The 16,911-nt window shown below is 42.3% G+C and overlaps 1 protein-coding gene across 6 annotated transcripts in view; it reads right to left on the minus strand.

Moving 5' to 3' along the window:
- Window positions 1-16,826, minus strand: part of ZNF793 (zinc finger protein 793) — a 34,885-nt gene extending 18,059 nt beyond the window's left edge. For 2 of the 6 annotated variants that reach the window (XM_030822269.1, XM_030822274.1), the window contains exons 1-4: window positions 15,624-15,913; window positions 14,862-15,000; window positions 1,005-1,119; window positions 198-243 (exon numbers count right to left, since the gene is read on the minus strand). In XM_030822269.1, coding sequence (XP_030678129.1) covers window positions 198-212 — 15 coding nt within the window. In that variant the 5' untranslated portion in view covers window positions 213-243; window positions 1,005-1,119; window positions 14,862-15,000; window positions 15,624-15,913. Of the gene's footprint in view, window positions 1-197; window positions 244-1,004; window positions 1,120-14,861; window positions 15,001-15,623; window positions 15,914-15,961; window positions 16,121-16,165; window positions 16,312-16,599 lie in introns of those variants that run through there. The other 4 variants (XM_030822270.1, XM_030822272.1, XM_030822271.1 and 1 more) reach the window with 4 other exon arrangements.
- Between the last annotated feature and the right edge of the window lie 85 nt (window positions 16,827-16,911).

Below are 16,911 nucleotides of genomic sequence, written 5' to 3' on the forward strand. Positions count from 1 at the left end.
AGGTGTTCTAAGAGCCTGCCTAATAAACCTCCTGTGAGAAAAATCTCCATCTATGAGTCAGCTTCCCTGAGAACCCAGCCTGTATGTACAAACTGTACATACATACAAACTGTACATACTTACAATGCATCCTTTTTTTTTTTTTCTAGGACAGTTTCCCAAGGAAGGAAAACTGGGCTACTTAATGTGATACTCACCTGGTATTCGATCATTTTCTGCTGTTCTTGGAAAAAGATCTGACACCTGTAGAAATGTGGGGGGAAGAAGATGGAGAAAGAGAGAACAGAGAACAGAGTGTAAGGGGCTAGGCCTGTCATGGAAATTGCAAATTCCCTTTGTAAATCTTGTACAAAAATCCATGCTTTTAGCTGGGTGTGGTGGCTCACACCTTATTTGAGGCCAGGAGTTAGAGACCAGCCTGGGCAATATGGCAAAACCCCATCTCTACAAAAAAGATAAAAAATTAGCCAGGCGTGGTGTTGCACACCTGTAGTCCCAGCTACCCAGGAGGCTTAGGTGGGGGGATCACTTGAGCCCAGGAGGTCAAAACTGCAGTGAGCCATGATCCCACTACTGCAATCTGGCCTGGGTGACAGAGTAAGACCCTGTCTCAAAAATTAAACAAATAAATAAACAAACAAATAAATATCCTTTATCTCTTATTTGTTTCAAATACTTAGAAATATTGTACAGGTCATAAAGCATAGACCATAAAGCATGGTTAGCATAGTATCTAAATGCCCCACACCCCAAGACACTTAATGATTATAAAAGGAAAAAAAGCAACTTTCCCTTGGAGAAACTTGGCAGTATCACTTAGTCAAGTGATCAGTCAACATGACCAGTAATGACATATAAGACATCATGTGCCTCCTGATATAATGCACTGTGAAGGGTACAACATCCTTTCTGTGGTGTTCACACCCCAAATGCATACCTGAACCTAATCAATGAGGAGACATCAGACAAAACCATACTGAGTTACAATATACAAAATAACCTACCTACACTCTTCAAAAATGTCGACTTCATGGAAGATGAAGACTGAGAAACTGCTCCTGATTAAAGGAGACTAAAGGGATGTGTCACCTAAAGGCAGCGTGTAATCCTGGATTGATCCTGGAATGGAAAAAGAAAAGTTGCTATAGGGCCAGGCACAGTGGCTCACGTCTGTAATCCCAGCACTTTGGGAGGCCAAGGCAGGAGGATCGCCTGAGGTCAGGAGTTCAAGACCAGCCTGGCCAACATGGTGAAACCCCGTCTCTACTAAAAATACAAAAATTAGACAGGCGTGGTGGCAGGCACCTGTAATGCCAGGTACTCAGGAGGATGAGGCAGGAGAATCATTTGAACCCCGGAGGCAGAGGTTGCAGTGAGCCGAGATCACACCATTGCACTCCAGCCTGGGTGACAAGAGTGAGACTTGGTCTCAAAAAAAAAAAAAAAGAAACAAAGAGAAGTTGCTATAAAGTGACAGTATTAGTTGACATCTGACTGTAGACTGGATTAGTCTAGTCTGTATTCTATATTAGTCTAGTCTATATTCTATATTAGTCTAGTTATCATGGTTATTAAATCATGATAACACTGACTTAGCAATTAGTGTTAATTGCCTGGTTTTGAAAACTACTGGTTATATAAGAAAATGTTCTCATTCTTAGGAAATATACCCTGAAGTACTTATGGGTAAAGGAGCATCATGTCTGCAAGTTAGTCTTAAGTAGTTAACGAAAAGAAAGAATAAGAATGATATATTTATGATATAATCATCCATATATATATATATATTTGTATATAGAAAGAGAGCACATGCAAACATGGCTTTACATAGATGAACCTAGGTAAGGAATACATAGGAGACCACAGTAATATTCTTGTTTTTTTTTGGAAAAAAATTTCCAAATAAAATGTTTAGTTAAAAACAAAAGGCTACGTGTGGTGGCTTAGGCCTGTAATCCCAGCACTTTGAGAGGCCAAGACAGGTGGATCACTTGAGGTCGGGAGTTCGAGATGAGCCTGACCAACATAGTGAAACCCCATCTCTACTAAAAATACAAAATTAGCTGAGCGTGGTGATGCATGCCTATTATCCCAGTTACTCGGGAGGCTGAGGCAGGAGAATCCCTTGAACCTGGGAGGCAGAGGCTGCAGTGAGCCGAGATCCCGCCATTGCACTCCAGCCTGGGCAACAAGAGTGAAACTCTGTCTCAAAACAAAAAAAAGAACTGGCCACGCATGGTGATTCATGCCTGTAATCCCAGCACTTTGGGAGGCTGAGTTGGGCGGATCGCTCGAGGTCAGGAGTTCAAGACCAGTCTGGCCAACATGGTGAAACTCCGTCTCTACTAAAAATACAAAAATTAGCCGGGTGCGGTGGCTCACGCCTGTAATCCCAGCACTTTGGGAGGCCGAGGCAGGCAAATCACAAGGTCAGGAGATCGAGACTATCTTGGCTAACACAGTGAAACCCCGACTCTACTAAAAATATAAAAAATTAGCCAGGCATGGTGGCACACACCTGTAGTCCCAGCTACTTGGTAGGCTGAGGCAGGAGAACGGTGTGAACCCGGGAGGCAGAGCTTGCAGTGAGCCGAGATCGCGCCACTGCACTCCAGCCTGGGCGACAGAGCAAACTTCGTCTCAAAAAAAAAATATATATATATATATAAATTAGCCCGGCATAGTGGTGCATGTCTGTAATTCTGAGATTGCGCCATTGTACTCCAGCCTGGGTGATGAGAGTGAAACTCCGTCTCAAAAAACAAAACCAAATAAAATTATATACAGTAGGTCCATAAATTCTGCCACCACCACCATTCTGAGAATCCAGGGCGTTTTCTGCCTCTGAATCAGGATGGAGTGAACTCATCACATTCCGAGAGGCCAGGTGAGGTGCCAAAATGACAGGAGAGCAAGTCTAGAAAGGTCCAGCAGGAATAAAGGAGTGGATGGGCCACACCCCATACCACAAGATAGCAGAATGCACTGGGCTAGACGGATGCCCCCTTCTCCTGAAAGAACATGCCTATCGCACCTGCAGCGAGACTCTGGCCTCCCTACCTCTCCCTTCACTCTGTCTCCCTGGATCTTGGGCCAACCATCCTCCCTTCATTTAGCCATGGAGAGTCCCTGGAAAGAGTAATGTCTTCAGGTTTGGTCTTGTTCAGCTTCTGGCTCAGGGATGAAGCTATTTCCTTTTACGTGGGAGTCTTTGCTCTGACAAAAGGTATAGGGTCTGAGTGATTCCTTCAGAAGGGAATTTTTGTCCCAGCTTCCCTTCTCCTGGACAGAGGGTCTTTAACCTGGTCTGCCCAGGCGCTCACAGCTCCATATCTCAACAGTAAGTCACACTCAGCTGCAGGGCCTTCTGCAGATGTTGTGACCAAGGTCCTGTGGCTCAAAGGGCTGGCAGGAGCTAGAGAGCCCTGCCGTCCCACAAGGTGGCAGGATCCAGAGGTCTGCAGGGTACCCAGAGAACCTGAAGATAAGCAGATCCCATGGTGAGAGTCATCCAATCGTCCCTCCCCAAACACTGCCTGGGGCCTCAGGGGGAAAAGCCTGCAGAGGCTGTGCAGGAGACATAGCTGAGTGATGGCTCTGCTCTGGGACTGGGACAGGGGGAACTTCCACAAAGACCCTTGGGTCTGAGTCACTCCCTGAGCCAAGGAATGACTCAGATACAAGTTTGAAGCCAAGTAATTCGTCTGACTGACTGAGAGAATCTGGGCTAGACACTTTACCTCTCTAGGCCTATTTCCTCACCTGTGAAAACAGAAAGAGGCTGTCAAACAGACTCGGGAGCCAGACAACCTAGGTTCAAATGCAGGCTCTGCCATTTACTGATGTGTGATTTTGAATGAGTTACTTAGTCTCTCTGTGTCTCAGTATCCCTATCATTTATTTATTATTTTACCCTTCTTTGATTTCCAATGGAGAAAGACATTTTCCTCATCTATTTATTGGCCACTTGCATTTCCTTTGAAAACAATCTCTTTATGTTCTTGTGATTTTCCTGAGTTGTTTTCAAAAATTCATTTACAAGTGCTCTTTATATATTGAGGCTATTAATCCTTTGTCATATTTGTTATAAACATTTTTTATAGTATAACATTTGTCCTTATTTGTCATTTGTCCTTAAACTGGGTTCATTAGTTTCCAAATACCAAACAAGTTTTATTGGTTATTTTTAATAGTCAACTTTTTTATTTTTTCCCCTTATAGTTTCTGCTTCTGGTAGTATTTTTAGTAAAAGTCTTTTCCACAAGATTATTAAAATGGTCTTTTTGGCTTATAAGATTGGCAAAGATGGAAATCATATCTCTTACACTGCTGGTAGGAAGGTAGGATATTCCAGCTTTCTGAAGGGAATTTATATCACAATTTTTTTTTTTTTTGAGTCAGAGTCTCACTCTGCTGCCCAGGCTGGAGTGCAGTGGTGTGATCTCGGCTCACTGCAAGCTCTGCCTCCTGGGTTCATGCCATTCTCCTGCCTCAGCCTCCTGAGTAGCTGGGACTACAGGTGCCCACCACCACACCCGGCTAATTTTTTTTTGTATTTTTAGTAGAGACGGGGTTTCACCACATTAGCCAGGATGGTCTCAATCTCCCGACCTCATGATCCGCCCGCCTTGGCCTCCGAAAGTGCTGAGATTACAGGCGTGAGCCACTGCGCCCGGCCCTATCAGAATTCTTAGAGTGCACACGCTCATTAAACCACTCTTCAACATCCAGTAATGTGTCTCAAGGAACTAATTAGTCTCGCCAAAATAAAAGATAAAGGTACAAGGATGTTCATCTCACCTTTGCTTACAAAAGTAAAACAACTGGAAGCAATCAAAATGTCCCAACAATAATTTATTTTTTCTTTCATTTATCTATTTCTTTATTTGAGATAGGCTGGAGTACAGTGGCATGATCATGGCCTGCTGCAGCCTCGAACTCCCAGGCTCAGGTGATCCTCCCACCCCAGCCTCCTGAGTAGGAGGGCTATAGATGTGCACCAACACACCTGGTAATTTTATTTTTTTGTAGAGACAGGGTTTCGCCATGTTTTTCAGGCTGGTCTTGGACTCCTGGACTCAAGCAATCCACCCACCCTGGCCTCCCAAAGTGCTGGGATTATAGGTGTGAGCCACCACACCCAGCCTGTCCCAGCAATTAAAAGATTGGCAGGCTGATATTGGTGAGCCACAGAATGGAACACAACGCAGGCATTAGAAACAGTAGTGGAGGCCGGGCACGGTGGCTCACACCTTGTAATCCCAGCACTTTGGGAGGCCAAGGCAGTCACATCAACTGAGGTCAGGAGTTCGAGACTAGCCTGGCCAACATGGTGAAACCTCGTCTCTACTAAAATCAGAAAAAATTAGCTGGGCGTGGTGGTGGGCGCCTGTAGTCCCAGCTACTCAGGAGGCTGAGGCAGGAGAATGGCGTGAACCCACGCCTAGGCGAAAGAGTGAGACTCTGCCTGAGAAAGAAATAAATAATAATAATAATAATGGAGTGGTGTACTCCGACTTGGAACTACATTTGTGATGTATTTTGAAGCAGAAAATACAAGTCATAACATACAATGTGAAGCATAATTCTATTTTTTAAATTATATGAGTCCAAATCTATGAAAATATTAACATTGCTTTCTTTGAGTGAAGGGATTGAAAGGAATTTACATTTCATTTTTGAAGTGTTCGTTTTCTAACTTTTCCAATAGCCTCATAATTATATATTTATTTGGGTAATAGCAATAATAACAATAACAAAATTTACAATAATGACGAATCAAAACAAGCATGGTCTTACACAGGAAGAACAAATAAAACTATGACACATCATAGAAACTGATAGAAATAGAAAAAAAAAACCTAGCTTGTAGTTATTGAGCCCTGATCTCAGCTTAGGCACTGTGCAAGGTTATTTCCTCATATTGACTAATTTATTCCTCACACTGCCCTCTAAACCGAGTCCTACTCCATTTCTAGATAAAGACATATTGCCTGAGAGAGCTGAAGAACTAGCACACAGCAGCACTGAGATACAGACCCGACTAGCCTGGCTGTGGCGCTTGGGTTTATAACTTCTCAGTCTTGCTGCCTCTCAGAGACAGATTTGCCTTCTAAGAGAGCAATGCAACATTTGCTGTGCACTTTTTTTTTTTTTTTTTTTTTTGGAGACAGAGTTTCTCTCTTGTTGCCCAGGCTGGAGTGCAGTGGTGTGATCTCAGCTCACTGCAGCCTCCACCTCCCAGGTTCAAGGGATTCTCCTGCCTCAGCCTCCCAAGTAGCTGGGATTACAGGCACCTCCAGCTGTAGATTACTAAAATCACCTCCAGCTGTAGATACAGACTAAACGATGAAGGCAGGAAACAGTAATTGGATACATATGGTAAAACTATGATGACTATTTTCTTCAATTTCCTTCAACAAGGTAAAATTAGTCTAGTAACTGTCCTTTTTTACTTAAAAACAGATTTTTTCCTACTGGGGATGCCCATCTGCACACAGAGCCAAGTGTGGCAGACAAAATCAGTGCCACCTATCCTGATGAAGTAAGGAAATGTGAAAAACAAAGTTCCCTTCCTCCCTCAGCCCCAATTCCTCCCTAAAACTGGGCAACTATGGGGAGAATCCACTTGAAGATGAAGGTCAATCATTATCTTTCTTAGTAAAGAGTCAATCTCAGGCCAGGCGCAGTGGCTCATGCCTGTAATCCCAGCATTTTGGGAGGCCGAGGTGGGCAGATCGCTTGAGGCCAGGAGTTCAAGACCAGCCTGGCCAACATGGTGAAACCCCATCTCTACTAAAAATACAAAAATTAGCTGGGTGTGGTGGTCGCACCTGTAGTCCCAGCTACACAGGAGGCCGAGGAAGGAGAATTGCTTGAACCTGGGAGGTGGAGGTTAGAGGGAGCTGAGATTGTACCACTGTACTCCAGTGTGGGTGACAGAGCAAGAATCGAAATTTAAAAAAGAAAAAAAAAGTCAATTTTGGAAAGCAGTATTGCCCTGCAGTCAGGCACTCTTCTAGCAGCATGGCAGCCATCTGATGGGCACCATCTCAGCACTGTGACATGATTGTGACTTACACACCCTTATCAGTCCCTAATATTTGAACTCAAAAGCCATATTTTACCATATAGATACCATCCTCTAGATGCTCTCAGTCACAAACTTAAAACTAGATCATAGGCCGGGCACAGTGGCTCACACCTGTAATCCCAGCACTTGGGAGGCCGCGGCAGGTGGATCACCGGAGGTCAGGAGTTTGAGACCAGCCTGACTAACATGATGAAACCCCGTCTCTACTAAAAATGCAAAAATTAGCCAGGCATGGTGGCGCATGCCTGTAATCCCAGCTACTCGGGAGGCTGAGGCAGGAGAATCGCCTGAACCCAGGAGGCGGAGATTGCAGTGAGCTGAGATCGTGCCACTGCACTCCAGCCTGGGCAAGAAGAGGGAAACTCTTGTCTCGAAGAAAAAAAAAAAAAAAAAAAAACAACTAGATCATAGATCTCTCATTGCCACCCATTGTGGTTTCACAAAAGTGAACTCAGTATCTTCTCCCTCAACTTATTCTTCCTCTTAGGTCATAGCCTCTATCTCCTGAAGCTGTATGTCTGACAGCTTTGTCTAGTACATTACCTCTTATTACTTATTTTTTATAAATGTCCTAGATATTCTCAAATGTTACATCTTCAACATAAACTGTGGAATTATTCTGTTATAATTTGGGGCAAAGAGATCCCTCCTTAAGATTTTGCTTAACATTGCACTGAATTTGTCCATTCATATAAATAATACTGACAATTTTGAAAACTGTTGAGACTTCCAATCCAAGAACAGGGCTTCAATATTTACTCAAGACTTTCTATACATCTCAAAATGTAATGTTTTATGCTTTCACATAGGTACTCCAATTTTCTTTTCATATCTGTTACTGGATAGTCAACTGTGTTTTCGGTTACCATTCTAAATGGCATATTTTCATCCTTTTAATTACCGACTGCAATAAAAAATGTCATCAATCCATTTTCCTACAGTCATTTTAAACCAGCCACCTTATTGAACTTCCTTAATAACTATAATGGTTAATCTGCCAGAGCTTTTGGGATAGACAATTATTTCATCCACAAATACAGTTTTTTCTTGTCTTGTCCAATACTTCTGTTTCTTATTTCATTCCCTGATTAACTGCACTGGCAGGCACTCTAGACGAAAGCAAATCAAAGCAGGGACAGGGTGTTACTTGAATGGGAATGTATGCAGAGTTCTGCCATTACGTCTGCTACTGACTTTTCACTTGAGACATAGGTCTTATCAAGTTAAGAAAGTATCCAAATCATTGTATTTCATTACGTTTTTTAAAATCCAGAACAGATGTTGAATTTTATCAAATACTTTTTTCCCATCTATGAGGTGGCTATGGTATTCTCCCTTGTCCTATTAACATGGTAAAATTCATTAGTAAATTCTTTAATATTGAACTTACACTTTTCAGGATAAATTTTTCTCAATCATAATGCATTATTTAACATATTGCTAATTTTGCATGTACATTCATAAGAAGGTTGGGCTATGGTTTTCTTTTGAAATGCCACCTTTTCCAGTTTTTGGAATCAATGCAACAATGTTGGCTTTATATATATAAAAAAAAGGGTGGCAATGGTTATTCCTTTATAAATCCCCTGGAAGAGTCTATCTGTCTGTCTGTCTGTCTGTCTATCTATCTACCTATCTACTGGAGACAGGGTCTCACTATGTCACCCAGGCTAGAGTGCAGTGGCACAATCATGGCTCACTGCAGCCTTAACCTACCAGACTCAAGGGACCCTCCCACCTCAGCCTCCCAAGTAGCTGAAACTATAGGTGTACAACACCACGCCCAGATAATTTTTGTATTTTTTGCAGAGATGGGGTTTTGCCATATTGCCCAGGTGGGTGTTGAACTAAAGAATAGTGTGTTACTTGGAAGTCACTTTAAGGCTCAATAAAAAATCAACAATTGACCTATCTAACCTGATAGTTGAAGTGGTGGACAGGGACTTTTTCAAGTATTTTAATCTTTCACAGCTATTGATCTTTCCATTTTCTCTTCTTCAGTTTTATATATATATTCCGAGAAAATCATGCTTTGCATGCCAGCTTTGAAATCTATTAATGTAAAGTGTTACAAAAACATTTCTTAATAATATGGTTATTCCCCTTTTTACATTCCTAATTTGTATATCTGTTCATTTCCTCCTGACTTGATAAGGTTTGCTAATGGTTTGTCTATATTTTTGATTTTTATTAAAATCAGCTTTATCAGTTTTACCTTTTTTCTTTTTTAGCTCGTTAATTTTTCTTTTTATATTAATTCCTTCCACTTCTCATATATATTTTCTAACTTCCTTGACTGCATGTTTCATCAAGACAGAAAATTAAAAACTACAGAAAATCACAGTTGGGTATAACTCAATTGAAGGCATCATACCATATTCGCTCATCTAATCTTTTCCATCTTCATTTAAAAATACATAATATGATTCACTGTCACAGAATAAACAAAATTAAGAGTTAGGTTTTACAGTACATATAGATCATGTCATGTGGTTTTGACAGTTTTACCATGTTTCTGGAAGTTTCCTTCTTTGTCTTCTTAGTTGCCAATACCTCATTCTGAGAACACTGCAGAAATCTGTCTGGCCCAGAGTGGAACCCAGATGTTTCCTGTCTGTGTGGATACATCACTTTGTCACATGATGTGACAACTGTTTCTCTGTAACTAGTCAATCTCCCAAGATATTTTCTTTGTGATTCTTTGTGTAAGTTTCTAATGTGCACCTCCTATTTTATACGCAAATAGGACTTTTGTGCTGATATCCTCCAGATGAAGAAAAGGGAAAGCTTCTACAATAAATACGGAAGGAAGAACACAATTGGAAAATCACCATTTAGTAACCATAATTAGAAGTAATTGACTCACGTAAGCATCATTAATGGATACTAACTAGTGGATGAAAGTTTGAGGTTAATTACGTGATCTCAAAATATCTCTCTACAACAAACTTAGTAATAATATAACTTTATAGTGGAGCGGCCTGGTGGGCATAGCCTTGATCAAGTGATCAAAGCTAATATCACCATTAATGTGACAAACCAACACTGTGTACCTTCTGGTATGGTACATTGAGAAGGACACATGATCACTTCTGTAGTATTCCTGTCCAAGAAGTACAACATGACTCTAATCATGAGGAAAAATCAGAAAAATTCAAATTATAAAAATAACTGGCCTCAACTCCTCATACATGTCAAGGTTAAAAGAGGTAAAAAAAAAATGACCGAGAACATACTCCAAATTAAAGAAGTCTAAAGAGATATGACAACTAAATGCAACATGTAACACTGGATTAGAATCCTGGACCATTAAAAAGAATTAACATAAATGATATTATTGAAACAAGTGGAGAAATCTAAATAAAGTCTACGCATTAGATAATAATATTTCAATGTTAACTTCCCTGCTTTCGATTATTATATTGTGGTTAGTTAATTATTGTGATCACATACAAAATGTGTATTACCTAGGAAATACACATTAGGAGTAAAGGGTCATCATGTTCACAACCTACACAGAGAGAGAGAGAAAAAGAAAATCTCTACACACACAGCAAAATCTTAACAATTACAGAATGGGGTGAAGGGTATGACAGGAATTTCTGTATTATTATTATTGTTAGTATTATTATTATTTTGAAACGGAGTCTTGCTCTGTCGCCAGGCTGGAGTGTAGTGGCGCGATCTCGGCTCACTGCAACCTCTGACTCCCTGGTTCAAGTGATTCTCCTGCCTCAGCCTCCCGAGTAGCTGGGACTACAGGTACGCGCCACCACCCCTGGCTAATTTTTGTATTTTTAGTAGAGACGGGGTTTCATCATGTTGGCCAGGATGGTCTCAATCTCTTGACCTCATGATCCACCCTCCTCGGCCTCCCAAAGTGCTGGGATCACAGGCATGAGCCACCGCACCGGGACTATTCTTGTAACTTTTCTAAATCTGAAATTATTTAAAATCAAAACCAAAACAAAACAATCTCTTATGTGTGTGGAAAGGTGAGCAAGATGGGAAGATTAAAGAAGGGGTTAGCTGCTTTCCCATATTGTCAGGTTGTATGTGAGGGACAGAGGCTTCCCTGCCTGGGAGTGAATCCACCAGCAGCTTCCAGAATCCCTAAGGCAGACTCCTCGTAGAACACGCTGCGTTTGTTGAGTCACCACTATGTCTTGGCCCTCAAGCAGCCAGCCTCTAGAGGGGCTCTTTTTCAAGCTACCTCATTCAGGTCTCTGTAGTCAATGGTCAGTCCCTAAAGACTAAGAGATTTTGACCAACGGACTGAAAATCCCCCTCCAAACTACCTATTGATAAGAGTCCTTAACCTTTAGCTTCATTAATGGGACCCTACTAGAAACCCACTTTAAAACCTCAGGGTCTAGTTCACTGTGTATGTTTTTGGCTTCCAGGGAGAATAATAGAAAAGAGGCAATCTCAGACGGCCAAGCCAGAACTTCAGATTAGAATTTCTTTTTTATTTTTTTGAGACAGAGTCTTGTTCTGTTGCTCAGGCTAGAGTGCAGTGGTGCAATCTCAGCTCACTGCAACCTCCACCTCCCAGGTGCAAATGATTCTCCTGCCTCAGCCTCCTGAGTAGCTGGGATTACACGCGCTTGTCACCATGCCCGGCTGATTTTTGTATTTTTAGTAGAGATGGGTTTTCACTGTGTTGGCCAGGCTGGTCTCAAGCTCCTGATCCTCCCACCTCAGCCTCGAAAAGTGCTGGGATTACAGGCATGAGCCACCACGCCCGGCCTTCAGCTTAGAATGTTGTCCTGGTATTCATGTGGTTTGAGAATTTCAAACAAAATTACCTCATGGTATGAATGCCTTGGCTTCACATTTATATGATTCAAATGAAGTCCTATCAAATTCAGTGAATATGAGTCAATCAAGTGGATTCATAGGGGATATATATAATTCAATTCAAATTCAAAAGCAGGCAAAAGTAATCCACTATATTAAACCCTAGTTACCCCTAGGGTGGCAGTAGGTATTGACCAGTAAGGACACCTTCCAGGTGTTAGAAGTGATGAATATCTTGATCTAGGCTGTGGTTACAGGACTCTGTAATATAAAAATTCACTGGGCTGCGCCTTAAAGATAAGCCCACTTCACTACATGTGTATTATGCCTCAATTTTTTTAAAGAATTTTTTGGCCGGGCAAGGTCTGTAATCCCAGCACTTTGGGAGGCTGAGGTGGGCAGATCACGAGGTCAGGAGATCGAGACCATCCTGGCTAACACAGTGAAACCCCGTCTGTACTAAAAATACAAAAAATTAGCTGGGCGTGGTCATGGGCACCTGTAATCCCAGCTACTCGGGAAGCTGAGGCAGGAGACTGGTGTGAACCCGGGAGGCGGAGGTTGCAGTAAGCCGAGATCATGCCACTGCACTCCAGCCTGGGCAATAGAGTGAGACTTTGTCTCAAAAAAAAAAAAAAAAGAATTTTTTTTTTTTTTTTTAAACAGGATCTCGCTGTGTCACCCAGGCTAGGGTGCAGTGAAACGATCATAGCTCACTGCAACCTTGAACTCCTGGGCTCAAGGAATCCTCTCACTTCAGCCTCTCCAGTAGCTAGGATCACAGGTGTGAGCCACCACACCCAGCTAATTTTTTTTTTTTTTTTTTTTTGAGACGGTGTTTTACTCTTGTTGCCCAGGCTGGAGTACAGTGGTGCAATCTCGGCTCATTGTAACCTCTGCCTCCTGGGTTTAACTAATTCTCCTGCCTCAGCCTCCCAAGTAGCTGGGATTACAGGCGCCTGCCACCAAGCCCAGCTAATTTTTTTTTTTTTTTTGTATTTTTAGTAGAGACGGAGTTTCACCATGTTGACCAGGCTGGTCTTGAACTCCTGACCTCAGGTGATCCACCCACCTCGGCCTCCCAAAGTGCTGGGATTACAGGCATGAGCCAACATGCCCAGACTACCCAGCTAATTTTTAAATTTTTTGTAATGATGGAATTTTGCTATGTTGTGCAGGCTGGTCTCAAGCTCCTGGCCTCAAACAATCCTCCTACCCTAGCCTTCCAAAGCACTGAGATTACAGGCGTAAGCCACTGTGCCTGGCCAAACAAGGAATATTTAATGACCTGGAAAAATATCTGTTATATAAATGAAATTATCTCGATTCAAACTTAGAAATTGTGTTCAAACACAGCCACATCTTGCCTCTCCCCATGGTGCTCTTCTCCCCAATGAATATCCCATTAAATTAGAGATCAAAAACAGACTAAACTAATCGGTAAGGTTAGAAGCTAGGGAACCTCTGGCAGAGTAGTGACTGGGAGGCGCATCATGAGGGCATGGTGCTAGAATGTTGTTTTCTGATATGACTGCATTACCCAGGGGTATTTCTTTGTGACAATTCATTGAGCTGCATATTTATATACATTATTGCATATATCTTATATCACAATAAAAAGTTTATGTAAAATTTTTTTTTTTAATTATTTGCTCTGAAACCTGGCACTGAGCACAGTATAGGTGGTGAAGGGAATCAACGTGGAGAAAAAAATGTCCGAACTCCTTACCCTGGTTTATTACTTCACCCATGCTAAGCAGCTGTCTGTCTTTGATTCTGTGCAAGTGAAAAATAGGGACTATCTGCTTTTAAAACTAAAACATGACCTATGTGGGTTCTGAAAGATGTTACCTGCCTTAGCATCCAGCTGCCTTTATTTCTTAAGATGCTACAGGCATTGTGCTTTGTCTGAAGGTTACATAAAGATCAAATTTAATAATTTTTTAAAGTTAAAATATTGTTTTGACATTGCACTTTTTCATTAGAGTAATGGTCAAAATCTTATTTTCTAACTCAGAAACAGAAAGTCAAATACTGCATGTTCTCACTTATAAGATAATAATGTGCATACATGGACATAGAAAGCAGAATAATAGACACAGGTGACTCTGAATGGAGGCAGGGTAGGAAGCGGGTAAGGGATGAGAAATTACCAGATTGGTACAATGTACATTATTCAAGTGATAGTTACACTAAAAGCCCAGGCTTCCCCAATATGAAATATATCCATGTAACAAAACTGCACTTATATCCCCTAAATTATTTTTTTAAATCTTATTTCCATTTTATTTGCAATCCCATCTCAGCCATTTTAATAACTATTAGTTCAATTTCAATGTCAGTGAAGAACGGTTTCTAAAAGTAGCTTTACATTTTGTTTTGTGGTGGTTGTGGCTTTATCTGTCTTGAATTTTTTTCTGCCAGGACTTTATAAGGAATTGATTAGTGGAGGTTAAACGTGGCTATGCCTAAAATATATAGGACAAGGCAAAAAGGCTCTCAGAATACAATAAATTCCAAATCTAGTTTTTCTTCTTTTGATAATTTATTTTTAAGTTGAGCCTAGATAAACATATTTCTAAACACTCTCAGTTTGCTCTTTCAGCCAAATCTTTTACATTATCATTTTATTTTATTTTGTTTATTTATATTTATTTATTTATTTTGAGACAGAGTCTCATTCTGTCACCCAGGCTGGAGTGCAGTGGTACAATCTCGTTTCACTGCAATCTCCACCTGTGGGGTTCAAACGATTCTCCTGCCTCAGCCTCCAGAGTAGCTGGGACCTCAGGCGCCCACCACCACACCCAGATAATTTTCGTGTTTTTAGTAGAGGCAGGGTTTCACCATGTTGACCAGGCTAGTAACTCCTGACTTCAAATGATCCACCCACCTCAGCCTCCCAAAGTGCTGGGATTACAGGCATGAACCACTGCACACAGCCTACATTATCATTTTAGATACTTACTCAGTAAATTTGTTTTCTAACCACGGGCAAGGTCACATCCATCCCTGCAGTCATGGAGTCAGAATGGATTTCTAGAAACCCGGCTCACTCTTGGGATGCTGTCACAGATGCGTATGTCATTACCTTTGCCAGAAAGAACCTTAAAGGAAACATTAGGAAAAAATATGCATTAGATCCCTAACAAGAACAATAGAAGCCACGTCTTTAGTAACATGTTACTTTAGATAAGTTTAGCACGCGATCCTTTCAAATTATTTTCATTATTGTGGAGAACAATAAAAAGGGTGTGAGTTCAAAAAAGTGTTTTGAGATGGGCCTTGGTGGAGAGGAACTGCCTGCTATTCAGCTAGGGAGTGTCACGTGAGTGAAATGTGTTCCCATTATACAGGCTTGCAGCCTCAAATCTGTGATTTTCCCATCCCCGATCTCCACATTTCAGGACCCTCAACACCAACCCCTATAAGTCTCCTAATCAGACACACATAGTGCCCCCAATCACCGGCCTCCAATCTCCAACCCTCAGAGGTTTTCATAGTCACTGATATTCCCTATGTTCAAATCTGACCCGGAGAGACTACTGGTCAGTAACTACAAAGAACACCGATCCGATCCGATTGCCAGTGAAATTACACAGCCCCCAATCATGAACCCACACTGATCACCAATGATACCCCAATGACTGAGGATCAATTGTTGACTCTCACAGTCCCACCCCCCACCCAAAAGTGACAGTCCGAATCACTGAGCCTCATTGAGGCGTACCTTTAAGATAAGCACACTTGACTCTATTCTCCATTCCCTGATCTACAGAAGTCCAATCGTTAATACTCTCCGATCCTCCACCGATGATATGAAGTCTCAATCACCGATGGCCCAAAAGATTTCTCCAAACATTCATCACCACTGACCCCCCTCACAACTGAACCCCAAAGTTTCCACAATCACCAATTCCAGTACCCAAACTATTACTGCCCACAGAACTTAGAATCTCCGATCACTGATCCTCTCGGGCTCCGATCATTAACCTTAAAGCTCTCTAAACCAGTGGTGTCTGAAAAATCCCAATTGACCCCAGACCCATGAAGACCACTATAACTGACCCCATGCATCCTGAAAATCAAGACATTTCACAGAACTCGCATTTATTGATTCCCACACACTCCCAATCCATCTTCTTCACAGACCGTGTCACTGACTCCCGCAAACCTCTGCCCGCCACCACTGAGGCCCCGCTAGGCTCAGACACCCAATCTCTTAACCCTTCATTCCCTTGTCATTGACCCTCACGGGCACCCATAACTGACCCAGTCGGCCACCGTAGCCGGCAGCTCACTATCCTCCACTTGTACCCAGGTTTGACCGTTTCTCAAACCGACGCTTCCCATTTATGCTGCATCCAGGCCCTGAATCTGAAATTGATCGTCCTGCCACGCCGCCTCACCGCGGTATAAGGTCGTCCCATCCTGAATGGCCGGTGCGCAGACTCAATTGCGACTTCCAGGCTGTCAGCCGCCACCCGGCAACCTTCCAGAGAACAGGATTCTGGATTTCTCAAAGTTGTAATTGGAGGTATGATGGCGACGCCCACTTGACTCCTACTGGGGGCGGCCATGTTTAAAACTGTGCCGTAAAACGGATGATTAAGCCCTTTGCTAGACCAAAAAATAAGACTATTTTTAGGACAAGCAGAAGCAAGTGTCCCTGGATCCCTAAACAAAGATGTCGTCTGTGCTCTTACCTCAGCATCTCAGATGCCAAAACCTCCTGTGGCCAACATGGCGGCGCCCAGACATCAAAGCTGCGCTTTCTTTGTCTCCAGCAGCCTGGTAAGATGGCCGCGTACATTTTTACCGCTTCTTATGCGCAATAGGTGCAGCCTCTCCTAGGAGGAGCTCCCCTATGGCAATGTGAAACTTTTTCTGAGCCAGCTCTAGGAGTTAGAGAGCAGCGAACAGACTCACTCTTCTCTTAGGGAGATAGAGACAGCGTAAGGAGGGGGCGTGACTCACGGAAAGGGCGGAGCCGCAAGGAAAGGGCGGGGCTGCCGCAG

This window comes from Nomascus leucogenys, chromosome 11 (genome assembly GCF_006542625.1).
Source record: "Nomascus leucogenys isolate Asia chromosome 11, Asia_NLE_v1, whole genome shotgun sequence".
NCBI classification, from domain to species: Eukaryota; Metazoa; Chordata; class Mammalia; order Primates; family Hylobatidae; genus Nomascus; species Nomascus leucogenys.